The 17,776-nt window shown below is 42.2% G+C and overlaps 1 protein-coding gene across 6 annotated transcripts in view; it reads left to right on the top strand.

Annotated features, from left to right (window-relative positions):
• LOC133341419 (estrogen receptor beta-like) overlaps positions 1 to 17,776 on the top strand; it is a 135,057-nt gene that overhangs the window by 55,331 nt on the left and 61,950 nt on the right. For all 6 annotated transcript variants that reach the window (XM_061550033.1, XM_061550031.1, XM_061550030.1 and 3 more), the window contains 3 exons: positions 7,245 to 7,486; positions 9,139 to 9,255; positions 16,653 to 17,018. In XM_061550033.1, coding sequence (XP_061406017.1) covers positions 7,245 to 7,486; positions 9,139 to 9,255; positions 16,653 to 17,018 — 725 coding nt within the window. The remainder of the gene's footprint in view (positions 1 to 7,244; positions 7,487 to 9,138; positions 9,256 to 16,652; positions 17,019 to 17,776) is intronic.

Raw genomic sequence — 17,776 nt, 5'->3', positions numbered from 1 at the left:
AATGGTCCACGGAGCCGAATGGCGATCATGACCAACACATTCGTATTTTAGGAAATCGCGGCCGTAAAAATTTGTATTACAACGTAACAACCGTAGTGTAATGTGTGATTGATGCTGAATTTTTAAAACCAGAAGCATAGGGTATGACTACAAATGTGTGATTCTAAGGCCTATTACTTAGCGTTGCAATTAAATGATGGTGCCAGAGGTTTAAACAAAGCACTTCTGTCACATAGTTAAATTACAAAAGTTCTTCTACCGTTCAAGCAACAGTAAAGTCTTTACGTTTGACAGCATCTGTTAAAACGTGTGCATATGATCTGGGCTATTTCCTGCCTTACACAGAACAGCTATTCTTTATAACCTGTAGCAAAATTAAAGTTAAAGGAGCAGTGCAGTACATGTTTACCAGCTCGCCTGGTATACAGAAGGTCGTGGGTTCGATCGTCACCCTATATATTTGGAGTTTGGATGTTCTCCCTGTGGTCGTGCGGATTTTTCTCCGGGTCCTCCGGTTTTTCCCTCCACATTTAGAAACATGCGTTTAGAGTATTTGGCTGCTATAAATTTACACATGATATGCCACTTCGTTGTGCTATCATTTGTGACCAGATCGCTTCTGAAAAAGACCTATATAGCTCAGTGGGCCTTATCTGGTAAAATAAAAAAAACAGTTTAGTTTTAATAGTTTTTAATTGCTCATGCCACTTCTGGTGGAAGGGCATCCACGAGTGAAAGCTCTCGAGAATATTTGGCCTACTCTATCACGCTAACTAGACATCTTGGCACAGGTGGGATCATCCACACTTTACCCCACCATACTCGAGCTGCCGGTGGACGATCTGCCGATGCACGGGGGAGTTTAAGTGCCCCGCGTGAGCGCAAGGAAATTTAATCAAACTGGGGACCTCTCGATTGCAGGTCCAACTTGCTAATCAGTAGACCACGGCAGCGTCCCAAGCACACTTCACAGCATGGAACGTAATTTTTCCTTTGGTATCCTTTAGCGAGGCTTTTAAAGATTTAATGATTTGTTGTTAGTTGATTGCAATAAAATGTAAAGGCATTTTTTTTTGCGCGAGTTCCTGCAAATGCCACATTTTGAATAGCCTTCTAAGTCTTGCCATCCCCATGATTGCACAACTACAGTTAACCGCATTCACGGTAAGTCTCCAGCCAGCAACCTTGGTCTGGCCTTCGCCTTTAGTAATGTAAAAGCTTCTATTTTTTTTCAGTAGGAAACATTATTCATAGGTTCCTCAGCACTGCCATTATAATCGTGTGCTTCGAAACGATGTGATGTGGAATTTAAGGTGGCAGAGTATAATAATACGTAAAAAAAATAGGCCCAGGTTTTTGTATGCCTTTCATGCAAATGCTGCGACTCCTTAACATAATTTGCGAGAGCGCACCTTCATGGCATAGCTGAGGCTTTGTGGTTATAACCTGCCCGGCAGTTTTCAGAGTCTTTTTGTTCATGGTCTATGGCACTTTCCCTTGTTGCTTATTCCCCCCCCCCCCCAAGCTGTGTGAAAGCAATCATAAATCAATGCTTTGATTTTATTTGGTAATTTTTTAAGTTGCAAACATAATCTTTGTGCATTTATATTACCTTTTAAATGTGTTATAGCTCTCTCTCTTTCTTATATCTCTCATGCTCACATGTTCGTTGCATAGCACTCTCATTCCTTTGGGTTGCACTCTCATAATCACATGTCTTTTGAATTGCACTCTCTTACTCACAGTCCCTTTGGATTACACCCGTTGGGTTACACTCCCTCGTCGAGGAGGCCGCTCTTCTTCTTCTTTTCTACAGTTACATGCTAATTTCTCACATTAACATCATGCTAATCTCTCACTTTAACATAGTCACTTTCGTGCCCTCGTCGAGGAGGCCGCTCTCCTATCTTACAGTTACATGCTAATTTCTCACATTAACATCACTAGCCCTGGCCACTTATTTATGACCCTTGAGCTACACCCATTTCAAACCTTTTAAAACAGTCTGCCTCAGCAGCAGACCACGCTTTCCCACCTGATGATGGACGCTTGTGTTGCGCCCGAAACGTCGTGATTTATTTTATACGTACGTGACTTTACCGAAAGAACCAAAGAGTACTGTCAAAGCATATTTTAATGTTAACCTTTGCTTCACTTTTGCCTGCCCATGTGGTCTTATTTGTTAATGCTGTTTTAAGTGTAAAATTATACACACACACACAGTCTATGATTGTTTAATCGTCAGTCATTTTACATTCACTGTTGAACTGAAGGCCTCATCAGACCTTTACCGTCCCGCATGATCCTCCGATACTATTATCCACGTTCTGCGTACGGGCTCATCCCCATTGTGTGCCACCTTTTGTGGTGGTCATCCTCTTGATCGCGTTTCCACCTTGGGTTTGCCGTTCTATCAAAAGTCTCTTTCACCAGCTACCGTCGCTTCCAGCAGTGTCTCCTGCCCAATCAGCTTGCTTTCCTCGCAGTAGTCATAATGTAATAGCTCGAATTGGCATTTATGTTCTGATCCATTGTTCCTCTTTCATCCTCTTAGTTTCATTTCCAACATTAATCTCCTCTACGTGCTTTTGTTTGTATTCGTAAAGCTTTGTTTTTTTATTTTCTTCATGACACTGATTGAATACTTTCTACTTTAGGCACATTGGTTTTGTTTTCAGAATAAATGTCTCAAATGCGCTCCACTCAAATGCACCCCGCATTTGAAAGAAGTTCTACATAAAGTGAGGGAAAAAAGTATTTGATCCCCTGCTGATTTTGTACGTCTGCCCACTGACAAATAAATGATCAGTCTATAATTTTAATGGTAGGTTTATTTGAACAGTGAGAGACGGAATAACAACAATAAAATCCAGAAAAACGCATGTCAAAAATGTTATAAATTGATTTGCATTTTAATGAGGGAAATAAGTATTTGACCCCTCTGCAAAACATGACTTAGTACTTGGTGGCAAAACCCTTGTTGGCAATCACAGAGATCAGATGTTTATTGTAGTTGGCCACCAGGTTTGCACACATCTCAGGAGGGATTTTGTCCCACTCTTTGCAGATCTTCTCCAAGTCATTAAGGTTTCGAGGCTGACGTTTGGCAACTCGAACCTTAAGCTCCCTTCACATATTTTCTACGGGATTAAGGTCTGGAGACTGGCTAGGCCACTCCAGGACCTTAATGTGCTTCTTCTTGAGCCACTCCTTTGTTGCCTTGGCCGTGTGTTTTGGGTCATTGTCATGCTGGAATACCCATCCACGACTCATTTTCAATGCCCTGGCTGAGGGAAGGAGGTTCTCACCCAAGATTTAACGGTACATGGCCCCGTCCATCGTCCCTTTGATGCGGTGAAGTTGTCCTTGTCCCCTTAGCAGAAAAACACCCCCAAAGCATAATGTTTCCACCTCCATGTTTGACGGTGGGGATGGTGTTCTTGGAGTCATAGGCAGCATTCCTCCTCCTCCAAACATGGCGAGTTGAGTTGATGCCAAAGAGCTCCATTTTGGTCTCATCTGACCACAACACTTTCACCCAGTTGTCCTCTGAATCATTCAGATGTTCATTGGCAAACTTCAGACGGGCATGTATATGTGCTTTCTTGAGCAGGGGGACCTTGCGGGCGCTGCAGGATTTCAGTCCTTCATGGCGTAGTGTGTTACCAACTGTTTTCTTGGTGACTATGGTCTCAGCTGTCTTGAGATTATTGACAAGATCCTCCCGTGTAGTTCTGGGCTGATTACTCACCGTTATCATGATCATTGCAACTCCACGAGGTGAGATCTTGCATGGAGCCCCAGGCCGAGGGAGATTGCCAGTTCTTTTGTGTTTCTTCCAATTGCGAATAATCGCACCAACTGTTGTCACCTTCTCACCAAGCTGCTTGGCGATGGTCTTGTAGCCCATTCCAGCCTTGAGTAGGTATACAATCTTGTCCCTGACATCCTTGGAGAGCTCTTTGGTCTTGGCCATTGTGGAGAGTTTGGAATCTGATTGATTGCTTCTGTGAACAGGTGTTTTTTATACAGGTAACAAGCTGAGATTAGGAGCACTCCCTTTAAGAGTGTGCTCCTAATCTTAGCTCGTTACCTGTATAAAAGACACCTGGGAGCCAGAAATCTTTCTGATTGAGAGGGGGTCAAATACTTATTTCCCTCATTAAAATGCAAATCAATTTATAACATTTTTGACATGCGTTTTTCTGGATTTTGTTGTTGTTATTCTGTCTCTCACTGTTCAAATAAACCTACCATTAAAATTATAGACTGATCATTTCTTTGTCAGTGGGCAAACGTACAAAATCAGCAGGGGATCAAATACTTTTTTCCCTCACTGTACGAACGTAATGCACTTGCTCGCATCTTCATTTCATCATTTCGATCCCAGTCTAACTTCAGCAGTTGCCTTAGCTATAAAAAGTCTGCTGTGTTTTCTAGTTGTCCCTCCAGCTGTTATTTCCTTTTATATTACATTATCTCACTTTTATTTAAAGCCCGCTTTGCAGTCTTCTTTGTTAAGTTCCTCATTAGTATCCTGGAGTTCGTTACCATTGCTTATTATAATGACTGCCATTATTTCTCCAATTTTGTTTTTGGAAAAATATATTTGAGTGCCATTGAATAACCTTGGTGAGAGCATTTCTCCTTTCTTGACTTCTTTGTGGATTAGCATTTTGTTTCCCTCTGTATGCATTGTCAAAGTCTTAAAAAAAAGCAAAACCATTTGCATAAACGGAACAGTTGCATGGTTACTGTATTGCATAGAGAAATAGTTTTCTATATTTAAGCATTATAACTATATGCTGATGGATAAAAATATATATAATAAAGAAGATGGCCATGATTTAGAATGTAATTTCACACATGAGTAAAGTGTAAAATTAACAAAATTTAGCATTTTATTTTCCTACGTTATATTTTGTGTTAATGCAAGTTGCACACATACTTTTAATTGGCGAATTCAATTCGTAATTGTACATTCACCCAGCATGGTTTCCCAAATGAACATTTTTTTTGCTGTAAAATTCCAATCACCTTGCGAGGTATCGTATTTAAGTTTTTAAATTAATGTTAAATGCTGCTGGGTTTCAATCCGCAGACTCCTGACACATGTGTAATTTCTACACATTTTGCTTCGACATCGAAATTTAGTAAATCTGGCCATATTTCAGTCCCCTTCCTTTTGCTTAAAGTAAGGCCAAGAACCAGAAATGAAAGCAGAAGAATATGTAATGTCCTTCTTTTGAAGTATGTCAAATACTTTTTTTCGTGTTAAAGCCAACTTGCCTCTTGGGACATTTCTATGCTTGGAATAGCTGAGTGTGTTTAGATATTAACATATTTAGTAACATTTTTCGATTTAAAGCTTTCGTGACTGCAGGGATTCATCTTCTTGGTTCTTTCGGTAAAGTCACGTACAAGGGAAATAATAAAATAAAAATGAAACATAATAAAATAAAATTTTCACGACGTTTCGGCCACATCACAAGCAGCCGTCAGAAAATTAGCATGTATCTGCATGTAACTGCTAATTTTCTGACTTTAACATCCTGATAATTCTCTCACATTAACACAGCTTATTCAATGCTAAATTCTTCTGTTGATATGTAAACTCCTTTGTCAAGGCGCTCTTCTCCTCCCACCCAGCTTAAAATACGCTACCAAGCTTAGCAGTGTTCATTGGAGCGCTGTCTTTTAGACAGCTCTGTCTTCACCTGAGGACGGCTGCTTGTAATGTGGCCGAAACGTCGTGAGAATTTTATTTTATTACGTTTTATTATTTAATTATTATTTGATTATTTCCCTTCTACGTGACTTTCCTGAAAGAACCAAGAAGATATTTAGTAACACTTTAATTAAGCGTCTTCATAGAGGATTGGTCCAGTGAGCTGTGCACATCTTTTTTTGTTCCTTTTATACTGAAGTTCCTGTACAATTCCAGTGGGATACATGCACACAGTGGGAACCTTTTCTTTGTGAAAAAAAAAATACTTGACTGTAGATTGAGAGCCCACGATAGCTCGCCGTTTCCAAGAGCAACTTGGGATTGCTTGTGTTCTATGAGGGTGGTACGTCAGGCGTAGCATCACTTCCTCACGGACGATGCGTTTGTCGCTCGTTTTCCACAAAGCTCGCTTCCGTTATGATGATGTTGAAAAACATTTTTGGGGGATTATTTACAGGCTTTTACATTTCTAAAGGAAATAATTTGCCGCATTAGTAAAAGCCTTTACTGGAAAGGAGTTAGTCGTGTTGGTTGCTTGGAAAAGATACATCCTGCCTTGATGTCATGCAGTACTGATTATTTTACTAAAAAATATTTCCAGGGTCACTTGCAAGCGTTTTATTTTACAAGACTAGATTACAATTCCTGGAATTGGTAATGTTACAGGTGTGCCCTGAATTCAAGGCCCGTGTTCTTTACGATACAAAGCGCACAGACTACGTAATGGAACATGTGAAATTACCATGACTCATCGTTAAGGTTTTCAGGCAGTGGAGTTTGTAGTTGAATAAGTTAAATAAATGCATATTGAGTGTGGTCCACATACAGGGGACATTTTGGGGGCTGGTTGTATGCAGTTGATGCCTAGTGAAGGAGGCTTCACTGGCATTGCCTAATTTTGTACCAATTGCCCACAATAACGTAGGATATATTTTTTTCTAAATACCGCTACGTAGGTTTTTGCGGTTGTGTTCTACGGCTCTTCGGTGCGATTTGGGTTGTACCGCTTGCTGTTCAGCATTATGCCTGATGCTTTACTGCATGTCCCGAGAGCTTTATTGTGGAACATGTCAGCAGTAATATTTTAAAATAAACGTTTGCTTTATGTATGTTTAACTTCTTTCGCACCGCACGTAGCCAACCGTGCTAATCGGAGGTGCGCACATTAAATTACTTTATTGAAGATAAGATTCTCGTGAGCTGCACCAATGCACGTTTATACACAACAAGGTCACGTACATCGTCCGGCGAGGACAATTCTGTTCCTGAAGAAGCTCCCAGCAAGTGGAGCAAAACAACACGATCATAAAATGCTTCGAAGAGAGCAACAGCTGATGACGTATTTCATTGTGATGCAACTGTTGTTTGTAAATGAAGCCTTTTTTTATCGCAGCCAGCGTGTTTATATTCAAAAACACACCCGTCGCTGGTCAGCGCGCTGCGCCGGCAGCACCGCGTAGCGCCGAGCGCATTAATGAGCGCATAACCCACCGGTTTGGTTTATGCGCTTTGGCAGATCCAGCTCAGACCCAGAGGCGCCCGAGGCGGGCGGCGGTTCGTGCGCGGGAGGCAGGGGGCCCGGGGGGTGCGAGCCGGTGTCGGGTGGCTCCACGTGCAGCTCCCCGACGGCAGCCGTGAGCCCACGCTCGCTGCGCGAGACGCACTACTGCGCCGTGTGCAGCGACCTGGCGTCCGGATACCACTATGGCGTGTGGTCGTGCGAGGGCTGCAAGGCGTTCTTCAAGCGCAGCATACAAGGTGGACGCTTTGCTCGGCGTGGGAGAACGGGGGCCCCGGGCCTATCCCGAGCGACGCGCGCTGTCGTGTGTCTTCACGTGTGCGTTTCCGCGTTGTGTACTGTGGTGGTAATAAAGTTTGTGAAACGAGTCGAAAGTGGTCCCCTGCTCAAATGAGGAGTTGAGATGAGCGGTGCTCATGTCACGTTTGCAGCCCTGAACCAATGGTGGATATTCCACGTCCCTAGCGTGGGCAAAGTGTATCCCTAGCACCACTGCTGTTGACTTCTACAAAGCGACACTCGTTTATTTCGACCCCCAGAGAGGGATGATTCGCTGAGTCAACTGCAACCAGGATTTTCCAATCCACTCATTCGCTGCTGAGCCACCTGATAATTTGGTGGTTCTGCATTTGGTCTTTCACAACGCGATCATGGGATATATGTTTCGCAGATGGGTATAATCTGCAAGTCGGGGGAAATGTTACATGTTTTTTTCCCCTTTTTAAGTAATTTTGGGGTAATTTGACTAATTTAGCAATTGTGGACCGCAATGCCGACACACATGGCCCACTATATATTTTTAAGACTTAGCCATATGCGGGTCACTCCTAATGCTGTGTCACTCGTGGGAGTTATTTGACATTACTTTGCCAAACTCATTGCTGAAAGGCGGGGGGGGGGGGGGGGGGGGAGCCCAGGTACGGCTACGTGCGGCACGAAAGAAGTTCAAAATACATCATACATACATACAACATACATAAATACCACTCTTGTCCCCACGTGCAATATTTTTGTTCTATATTGTCTTTTTTTTAATGGCATACTTTGGATTTTTCTCCCATTGTTCCTTTTCCTAATTTTGGTATAACCGTGCTCAATTCAATCAACGCATACACACTTATACATGACGTCTTCAGTAGCGGAGTTTCTTGCTGGCCTCTTTGGGGCATTTTAGGCCTTGCTGAACAGCTGTGATGAATCAAACGTAGAAACCACGTGATCAAAGATGGCAGTGCCCCTGCAGTATACTAAACGATAATAGTAGTGAGCTTTTATCTGCTTTTGTCTTTTGAGGTATTACGACAAGTGAATTTTAACTAAGAATGACACTGCAATATGACAACTCCAAGAATCATGACGGTATTTACAATATTTCACGCGAGTATGAATGTCATACCAATTTTACGAGGTAATATTTACTAAAATCGAATGAACATGTTTAATCATTTTTAAAAGTCCCTTTACTTAATTCAACACTCTTGTAATTTTTATTTTTATTTGGTTGTCTGTTTCCCCCAAATTAATCCGAATCGTGCTATTTGGCATCACGTAAATAATAAACAATTCATTTGTAACCCTCAGAGGGCACTGTTTGGAGAACAGTCCACAGAAGGAGTTATCTCAGAACTACTACTTAAAACCCCTTCAAGTGAGCTCTTATCCACACTCGGGGCAGCACTTTCATAGTCAGCCATTGGAAGTGCAAACCCTAGATTTTAATATGATTGTTTTTTGTGGAGTCATTGGTGATTGAGGTGAGACTTGTGAACGAACTACACTTGAGAACCCGCTTTAATCATGGGCGGCCATCTGAAAACCACCCTCATAAATTAATTTATTTCCCCCACTCCTGGCTGCCTCCTTTGCCCCGTGTGTGCGGTGCATGTGACAGGCAAGACAAACTACATCTGCCCAGCTACAAACCAGTGCACCATTGACAAGAACCGGCGGAAGAGCTGCCAGGCGTGTCGGCTCCGCAAGTGCCACGAGGTCGGGATGGTTCGAGATGGTACGCCAGCATTCGCAGGCTTCACCACCCCTTATCCACTTCTCCTGCCAGGATCACATTCACCACCACCACCTCTTAACTCGCCCCACTCACGGTGTAAAAAAATAAAAATGCAGGGATGCGGTTTTGCGTTATGTATTTTGTGCGTATCGTGTAACGGAAATTTCCCTGTGCTCTTTTATTATCGACAGCTTGCCTCTAACGTCATGATGCGCTCGCGAGTCGCATATATTCGAAAGGCAAAAGATTTTCAACGAAAACAAAAGTACAATTATGTAGTAAGCAAGGATATACGTCCAGGCTACTTGATATCCGTGCCAACGATGGAAGCTCAACATGGGCAGATGACCAAAGACCCTGACATCGGAAAAAAGATTGGGAACCAATTATGCGTTATGTATTGTTTGTTCTATCTTTGAAGTTTAAGGTAATTTGACAAAACCAGACCACGGCTTGCCACCTCTGCAACTCGCGCCCACAGGAAGAACACAGCGGAACATTTGTTTCAGTGGATGTGAAACAAGGTTATTCCATTGTCATTGTGGCCTCAATGAATGTTACATATTTCCGGATATGTTGTACACGCACAAAGCTTTTGTAGGTGCCTTTCATCATGTTTAGGAAATTTTACCGGCGACACACAGGTCTGTTCAGGCTTTTAAAAATATTTATTAATTTCCCAAAATAAAATCCATTGTGAATAAAACAGTAAATGCGCAAGATAATTTTTAAAATGTCATAGCTCGCGTATCTGCACGGTGGAAAACGAATTATTTGTGTTCTCTTTGTGAAAACATCTTACTACCAACACGTTACATGTTTCTTTATACCAAAGGACTTGACAAGCCTCGAGGCTTGCAAGGAAGTGTCACAAACCAGACACCACGTAACCGCGGCACAGTTGTCGGCAGTTATAGGCAGACTTGGACAGCATCTGGCTGCCGTGCAGGAATTTGGAACGGATCTGTTTCACGTGTAAATCAATGGACATGGATGGAACGTAGTACAGGACTTATTTAGATATTGCCAAAGAGGGATACACTGTGGAGAGCGCATTGGTCATTGTCAGGATAAATGTCTCTAACTAGCCTTTTGCCCATCTAAGGACGGGTGTATTGCAGTAAATCTGAAACTTGCAAGCGAAAAGCAGACCGCGACGTGATATTCATTGCATCAATGCGTGTGCAATTTGTAAGAGCACGGTGACACAGACCTATTTCATTTTAAAGTTATAATCCCTTGTTCATCATGACGTTCTTTTTACTTCGATGTCTCAACAGCGTTACGGAGATCGCGTGATGTGAAGGGTTTGCCTTTGTAGTGAGGGCTGTGAGTGGACGCCGAGGAGGGGGGAGGAGGCGCCTTGTCCCCCCATGTGGAGTAACGTCAGCCGCTTATTATTATGAATGGGGGGGGGGGGGGGTGTCCATTTGGAGGATGTGACCTTATAATGATTATTAATGAGGGGGGCTGTTCAATGTGGAGTGACGTCACCTGCTCATGATTATTATTGAGGGGGGGGTCCATGTGAAGAACGTAACCTGTTCATGATTATTAATGAGGAGGGCTGGTCGACGTGGAGTGACATCACGAGTGTTACATTCAGACAATATAGTCGGTAATAGTAGGGGGGGGGGGTGTCCATTTGGAGGACGTCACCCACTCATGAATATTAATGAGGGGGGCTGGTCGATATGGAGTGATGTCACGAGCGTTAAGAACAGACATTCCTGGGTGATTATAGTAGGTAATTATTGACATGGCATTGTGTGGAAAAAAAATTGTAAAAACTTTGTAAAAATTACGACAAGATTGTAGAGTGAACAGCTTGCGAGCATGGATAACAAGAAAATGCAGCATGATTGTACATTCTCGTGTTTTTAGGATGCAAGTAATTACGTTCATCATCATCAGCCATGGTTTATCCACTGCTAAATGAGGACATCCCCAAGCAGTCGTCAACAATCGCGGTCATGCAGTGCCACAATCCATGTAGCGTCTGCCCACGGGCCAATGGCATCGCTCCATTTCTCCGTTGGTCATCCTCTTGGGCATGCTCCTGCCCTTTTTGGCTGCCACTATGTTAATCTCAACCATCGGTCATCACCACTTCTGATGATGTGTCTTGCCCAATCCCACTTATTTTTCTCAACAGTCAACAAAACGGGTGTTTAGATGTTCAAACGCCTTATGCAAGACGACATCAAGTCTGCACTAAACACACATACTTTTGGTGAACATGCAAATAAAACATGCTCTGGTAATTTTTGCATTGTCTTTGAAACTGATTGGCCTACATCAGAAGACAGCCTTATTCATGGCCTAGTCTCACTAGTGTCAGACCAGGTAACAATGTCGAAAGGCAAACAGTACAAAGACAATGCACGTATTAGAGCATTTATAACTCGCGGTGATCAGCTATATCATTGGATTTTTTTTTATTCTGGCAAAAAAAAAGAGTCATAATCTCCCTAACTTGTCTTTGTCCTCTGATCTGTGTTTTCCATTTCCTATCTCTCAATATAATTCTGAGAATGCATCTCCATGTTTCTTATGTTTATGTTTTTGTTCAATTTTCTTTGTCCACGTCCATGATTCTGATCCATATGTCATTGCAGATAATTTATACTGATATATAACAAATTATATTCACTGGTTATAGCAATGTGTGCAGCGCACAAAGGCATGTGCGCCAAGTTCGATAAACTATTGAAGGTCAGAGGCACACAAGTGGAAAACACGTCAGCGTATATACAGTAAAACCTTGGATTGCGAGCATAATTCGTTCCGTAAACGTGTTTGTAATCCAAAGCACTCGTATATCAAAGCACTCGTATATCAGTTGTGATCACATGACGCTCGGCAGACAAAGCGTATACACGTACTACTCGTATTGCAAGACCTCGCTTGTTTATCAAATTAATATTTATTTTAAAAATTTGCTCGTCTTGCAAAACACTCGCAGACCAAGTTACTCACAATCCAAGGTTTTACTGTAAATACCTGGGGCAGTTATTTAGGATGGATACAAATTCTGAAATAAAGAGGAGGGATATTCGCAGGTTGGACTTATTTTGGAAAACTGCACCGATTTTACTTCGTAAGAAAGTTAAAAAAATAATAATTTGTATATATTACCGACTAATTTAATATAATACTATATATGTGTGTGTGTCTTGTATATGTACGTTTGTCATTGCTTCTGAGTACAGACAATGTCCTTATATTTTCAAGCTGATGAGAACTCATTGGGGTTTAAGGTCTCTTTCAAAGTGGACCTGGGGTAGAAAAGTAAATTGCAGGTATATGATAATTGCACAAAGTATTTGATAAAAATGTATACATTTAAGCAACAAAGATTACACCAAACGAGGATCACAAGAAAATCAACAGTACGGAAAATACATTTGAAAAAAAAACTACAAAAAGCAAATAAACAACATTACGTGAAAAAAATCCAGCTAACCAAGTTAGGGGATATAATTAGAATGAGATTTAAAAATGAAATGCACCAAAACGTCAGAAAAAAAATCCAAGCTTGATTTTATTTTTTATTTTAAAGCTTCAATATTTTGCAGATGCAAATACCTGTCCAGATTTAAAATGAAATTTACTTGCTTTCAAAGGAATAATATCACTTCATGCCACATTTGCCTTGCCAGAGTTGATCTTTATTAATCAGCACTGCGAGCTCATTACAATGCAGGCCTCGCCAGACTCGATCGGCACGTGCCTCGCACCCTCACGGGGACAGCGTCGATCCTCAGGCATTTCGGAGGAATGAGATTTGATTCGTTCTGCGAGGTACACACGGCAATCCCCCCCCCCACCACATCATCCTTCTGCTTCTCCTCCTCCACACTGATATTGCATTGCCACGAGTCAGTCTCGCGCAACTTCAGTGATCGTAGTCCAGTTTTGCGTGACACTGTCAACAGGGTAGTGACCAAAATGGGACCTTTTTTTGCCAGTATCAAAGTTTGAAAAAATAAGAATAGGTTTTACCCTTTCTGGCAATAAAACAGGAGGTGTTAAGATGTTCAAACACCAAATATAAACCTTTTGCAAGGAATCAAGTTTGTATTAACCACAAGTACTTTTTGGTGAACATGCAAATAAACATGCTCTGATAATATATGCATTATATTTTTAAACTGATTGGCCTAAACCATAGACAGCCTTCTTTATGCCTAGTCTCACCAGTGTCAGATCAGAGAAGGCCCTAAGGAAGCCTGTCTCTGGTGTAGGCCAAACAATGCACATATTATGAGAGCATGTTTGTTTGCATGTTCACCACAAGTACGTGTGGTTAATGCAAACTTGATTCCTTGCAAAAGATTTCTATTTAGTGTTTGAATATCTTAACACCTGTTTTATTGCCAGAAAGGGCAGAACCTATTCTTATTTTTTCATAAGGTAATGACCGTTCATCCCGAAGCGACAGTCGTCGATTTCTAGAAGGGGAGGGGGCTTCGTTAGATTCCAGTAGAACTCCTCTTGACGACGGTGATTGGTTCCACGAAACCGGTCGTAAAGTGATTTTGTCGTTAAGTGAGTTTAGGAAATACACGTTAAAGGCTTAATTCGTTCCTGTAAGATCGAAAGTTACCCTTTTCACCCAAAAAAAATTACGTCATATATTTAAACAATGGGTATTCATACATGAAGATACTAACAACGTTATAAACACATAATATTAAAATTAACATTGTTAATCAATGCGTTAATTAATATTTACTGTACCTACAAAAACCCCTTGTTAACAGTGGAATGATCGGAAAATGAACACATTGGGCTCTTCTTGGTTTTTTCGGTAAAGTCACGTAGAATGGAAATAATAAAATAATAAAATATGGAGGGGTTCTATTGTATTTGTAAAGCATATCGATTAGTTTGTAATCACATTAATCAGTACAATAAAATGTTTGTTGCAAGGTATATGTCTCACGCCTAGAGAAGTGGTGGTATATATATATTTTACGTGTTGAGGGGGCAAGAACAGGGTTAGACATTGTTAATGAGATTATGGAAGAGGTATTACACTCAGGACAGTCACATGTGCTTATTATAGCATTGGCTGTGATGTATTTATTGCTACTTATCCTGAGAAATCCCAGGTATAAGCCTTTGTGAAAGTAATGCTAAATTGCCATATGGACATCGTTTTTAAGCTTCCTGTTTCAATGGTGCCAACTGTAATTTAAAAGCATAGATATCATAAATTAGCTCAAATGCCTGGGTCAGCACAAGTTATGATTATGTAAAAATAAGTTTGGAGTCCTGTAACAGTCTCGAGCACTTAACTGTGGGAATTTCATACCGACGTTTTCAATGTTACATTCAAAGCCTGCTGTTTGAATTCCACGGCGCTTTAAAAGGCTTCCTGTTTTAGCCGAAGCATCGTGGATATTGAGGCCAGCAAAATACGTTCACAACAGTTTGAAGCAGATCAAAACGCTGCAAGAGGTGTTGAACGTCTGCACGGGCAGCACGGTAAATTGTGGGCGCTCACCAATTCCTGGATGCTTCGCCAGCATGGATCAGTTGGTCTAAAATGCCCTCTTGAGGGGGCTCCCTTATAGCAGAGGCCCATCGGTCAACAGTGGCTTCAGTGAACAATTGGGAGGCCATCCCTTTAACCTTAACCTTTTACACATCGTCTGTAATATATTCACTTCACTCAACAAAACCAGTCGAATTTCGATGTAAAGCTTTCGTGACTGCAGTGATTCATCTGCTTGGTTCTTTCGGTAAAGTCACGTAGAAGGAAAATAATAAAATAATAAAAATAAAACATAATAAAATAATTCTCACGACGTTTCGGCCACAACGCACAGCAGCCGTCTTCAGGTGGAGAACAGGTCTGTCGAGAACAGGTCTGTCATTCAGACTCTGCCTTCTCGACAGACCTGTTCTCCACCTGAAGACGGCTGCTTGCGTTGTGGCCGAAACGTCGTGAGAATTATTTTATTAGGTTTTATTTTTATTATTTTATTATTTTCTTTCTACGTGACTTTACCGAAAGAACCAAGAAGATAAAAAAACCAGTCGAACTTAATATATTGTCCCTTCCTCATGCCAATTTATATCCCAAGTTGCTCCTCGCAATCCACTGTCAAAGCAATTAAGGTAGTGCCATGGTTATAATTACTGGAATTACTCCAGGTGAATAATATCACCCACTTGCACGCCCTGTTGTGTAACGTGTATGAGACGATAGGCTTTGGCTTCTCAAACTGCTAACCACACTGACTCAGTACACAGCATGTGGCAATTCAAATGTATGCTCTATCCCAGGGTACTTGAACTTTATTTTCCAGAGGACCACACAATCAAATGTTTTATGTGCTTTGGAGGGGCTACTCGACATCACAGTGCGCGTATACAAATGTTACGACAACATCATGTGATGATGTTATAATAACCTGTAGCCACTAATTTATGCTACTTTTCTCCAGGTCTTCTCCCCTCTCTTGTTCATCTCACTTTCATCCCACCGATATTTGTCTCTTGTCAGCAGATCTCTCATCTGTATCTCATGTTGATCTGTCTTTTATCTCACTAAATCTGTATGTCTTTATGTCAAGGCGAGCCGTGTGTAATATATATCCCCGCAAGCCACCCCAAGAGTCAGTTGAAAAACTCGGCCATAAAAAGTTAACAGTGTAGCTAGAATCCCTACAATTGTTACCGCTAACCTGGCGGAATCATTTCCACGAGTGGGATCTGCTAAGAGAGTTTGGTTTAGAGTGTTTTAAATCCAGTTTCCCTCTTTATTTTCAGTGGTCACGTGGATTTTTCTTCGGGGTCCTCCGGTTTCCCCCCCCACATTTAGAATGAACGTGCATTTTGATTATTTGGCTGCTATAAATTTCCACATAACCACTTCGTTGAGCTCTCGTTTTATAGCCAGGCCGCTTCTGAAAAAGAACTGCATAGCTCAGTGGGTCTTCTCTTGTAAAATAAAAAGATGTAAATAGGTTTTTTTTTTATGACCTCTATTCATATTTACGATTCAAGTGCAGTTTTCCGGTTTGGGCGAAGCGTTGAGCATTTCCTCTCTCAATCCTTTAACTCGTGACAACAATGCCCGCAGTAGTGCGCAGTGAAAGTTTCACTTCCTAAAGAGACGGAAGCTTGTGTTGCCTCCGAAACGTCGTGATTTTTATTTTTATTAATTTTAATTTCATTTTTTACCTACGTGACTTTACCGAAAGAACTAAGAGTATGAGATGTCAGCAGTAGAGCATGGCAAAGGCTCGAGAGAGGAAACGCTCAACGCGTGGCCCATCCCGGAAAAATCGCACCCGCATTCACGACGGCCACGAAAACTCATACGTCAAATGCACTTGTGGTCGACCATTGGTCTTACCGGACGTTTATGTGCTGTGCTCAAGCGTGCCGCAGGGACCGCAGGGGTGGCGGCGGAGCGCTGAGAGGACCGGCCGGCGCCGCTGTGCGCAACCCCACGCAGAACCCTCCCAACCACAAGCGCAGCTGCAGCGAGACAGACAGCGTGACCGGGCGGCCTAGCCCGGCGTCGGCCGCCGCCTCACCGGAGGCCCCCGAGTGCAAGCGCAATCCGGTGGAGCCCCCGGCGGTCAACCAGATGCTCACTTCCTTGATGGAGGCGGAGCCGCCCGAGGTGTTGTCTTTGCAGGAGTCCAAGCAGCCATTCTCCGAGGCCTCGCTCATGAATGTGCTCACCAACCTGGCCGACCGAGAGCTCGTGCACATGATCGCCTGGGCCAAAAAGATCCCGGGTAAGCTGCGCGATGGACGGGCGCGATCGGCGGTCGCGGATGCTTGAATACTATTAATTGGATTGATCGTAAAGTGGTCGGGTTTGATTGATGACCCAGAAGTGAAGTCGCTTAAGTCACCAAGCGGTGTTGCTTGCCTGCTTGTCACCGCTCTTTGATGCTGGTTACTGTTCCCGTGAAATTCACTCACTCATTGATTTCTACACCCATGTTGGGGACTTGGTCTATCAGACACAGCCTCGTATCTGTACTGTGTTCAACCACCATCCTGCAGGTCAAAACACTTCTCTTTATACTCGACTTTGGACTTCCTTTCCCTCGTCTCTTTCCCAAACTTGCGCTTTCAAAGAAATGTATTTAGTCCTTGAGCGTCTAGGCCTGTGCCCAACAACCATGATTTATATTTTTAAAAATGCACTTATTGAGTATATGTACATTTGCGTCACCACAAAGCCAGAGTTTTGCCGTCTGCTTTTGTTCAGACGTGTCTGCGTTCCACTAAGGTTTTTCCATGCCGAGGATGTTTGAATCTTCTGCCAGTTGAAGTGCCATATTGCTCTTGATGATTCCATCTGTTTCTTAGCGATTGTCGGATGTTTAGTGGTGACTTTGAACGTTGAACGTGGTTTGAATTACTTTATTTTAAAGATTGGTTGTTTAAAATGTATCTTTTGCCCCAAGAGAGCAGTTGAAAAGATTTTCCTGCTTTATTGCCGTATTAAGAAGATTTACCATATGGCACCCACACTTTTCTTTTG

Source organism: Lethenteron reissneri, chromosome 11, assembly GCF_015708825.2.
Source record: "Lethenteron reissneri isolate LAM-NWPU_2019-01 chromosome 11, ASM1570882v1, whole genome shotgun sequence".
Taxonomy (NCBI): Eukaryota; Metazoa; Chordata; class Hyperoartia; order Petromyzontiformes; family Petromyzontidae; genus Lethenteron; species Lethenteron reissneri.
This window is presented reverse-complemented; position numbering and strand designations above follow the sequence as displayed.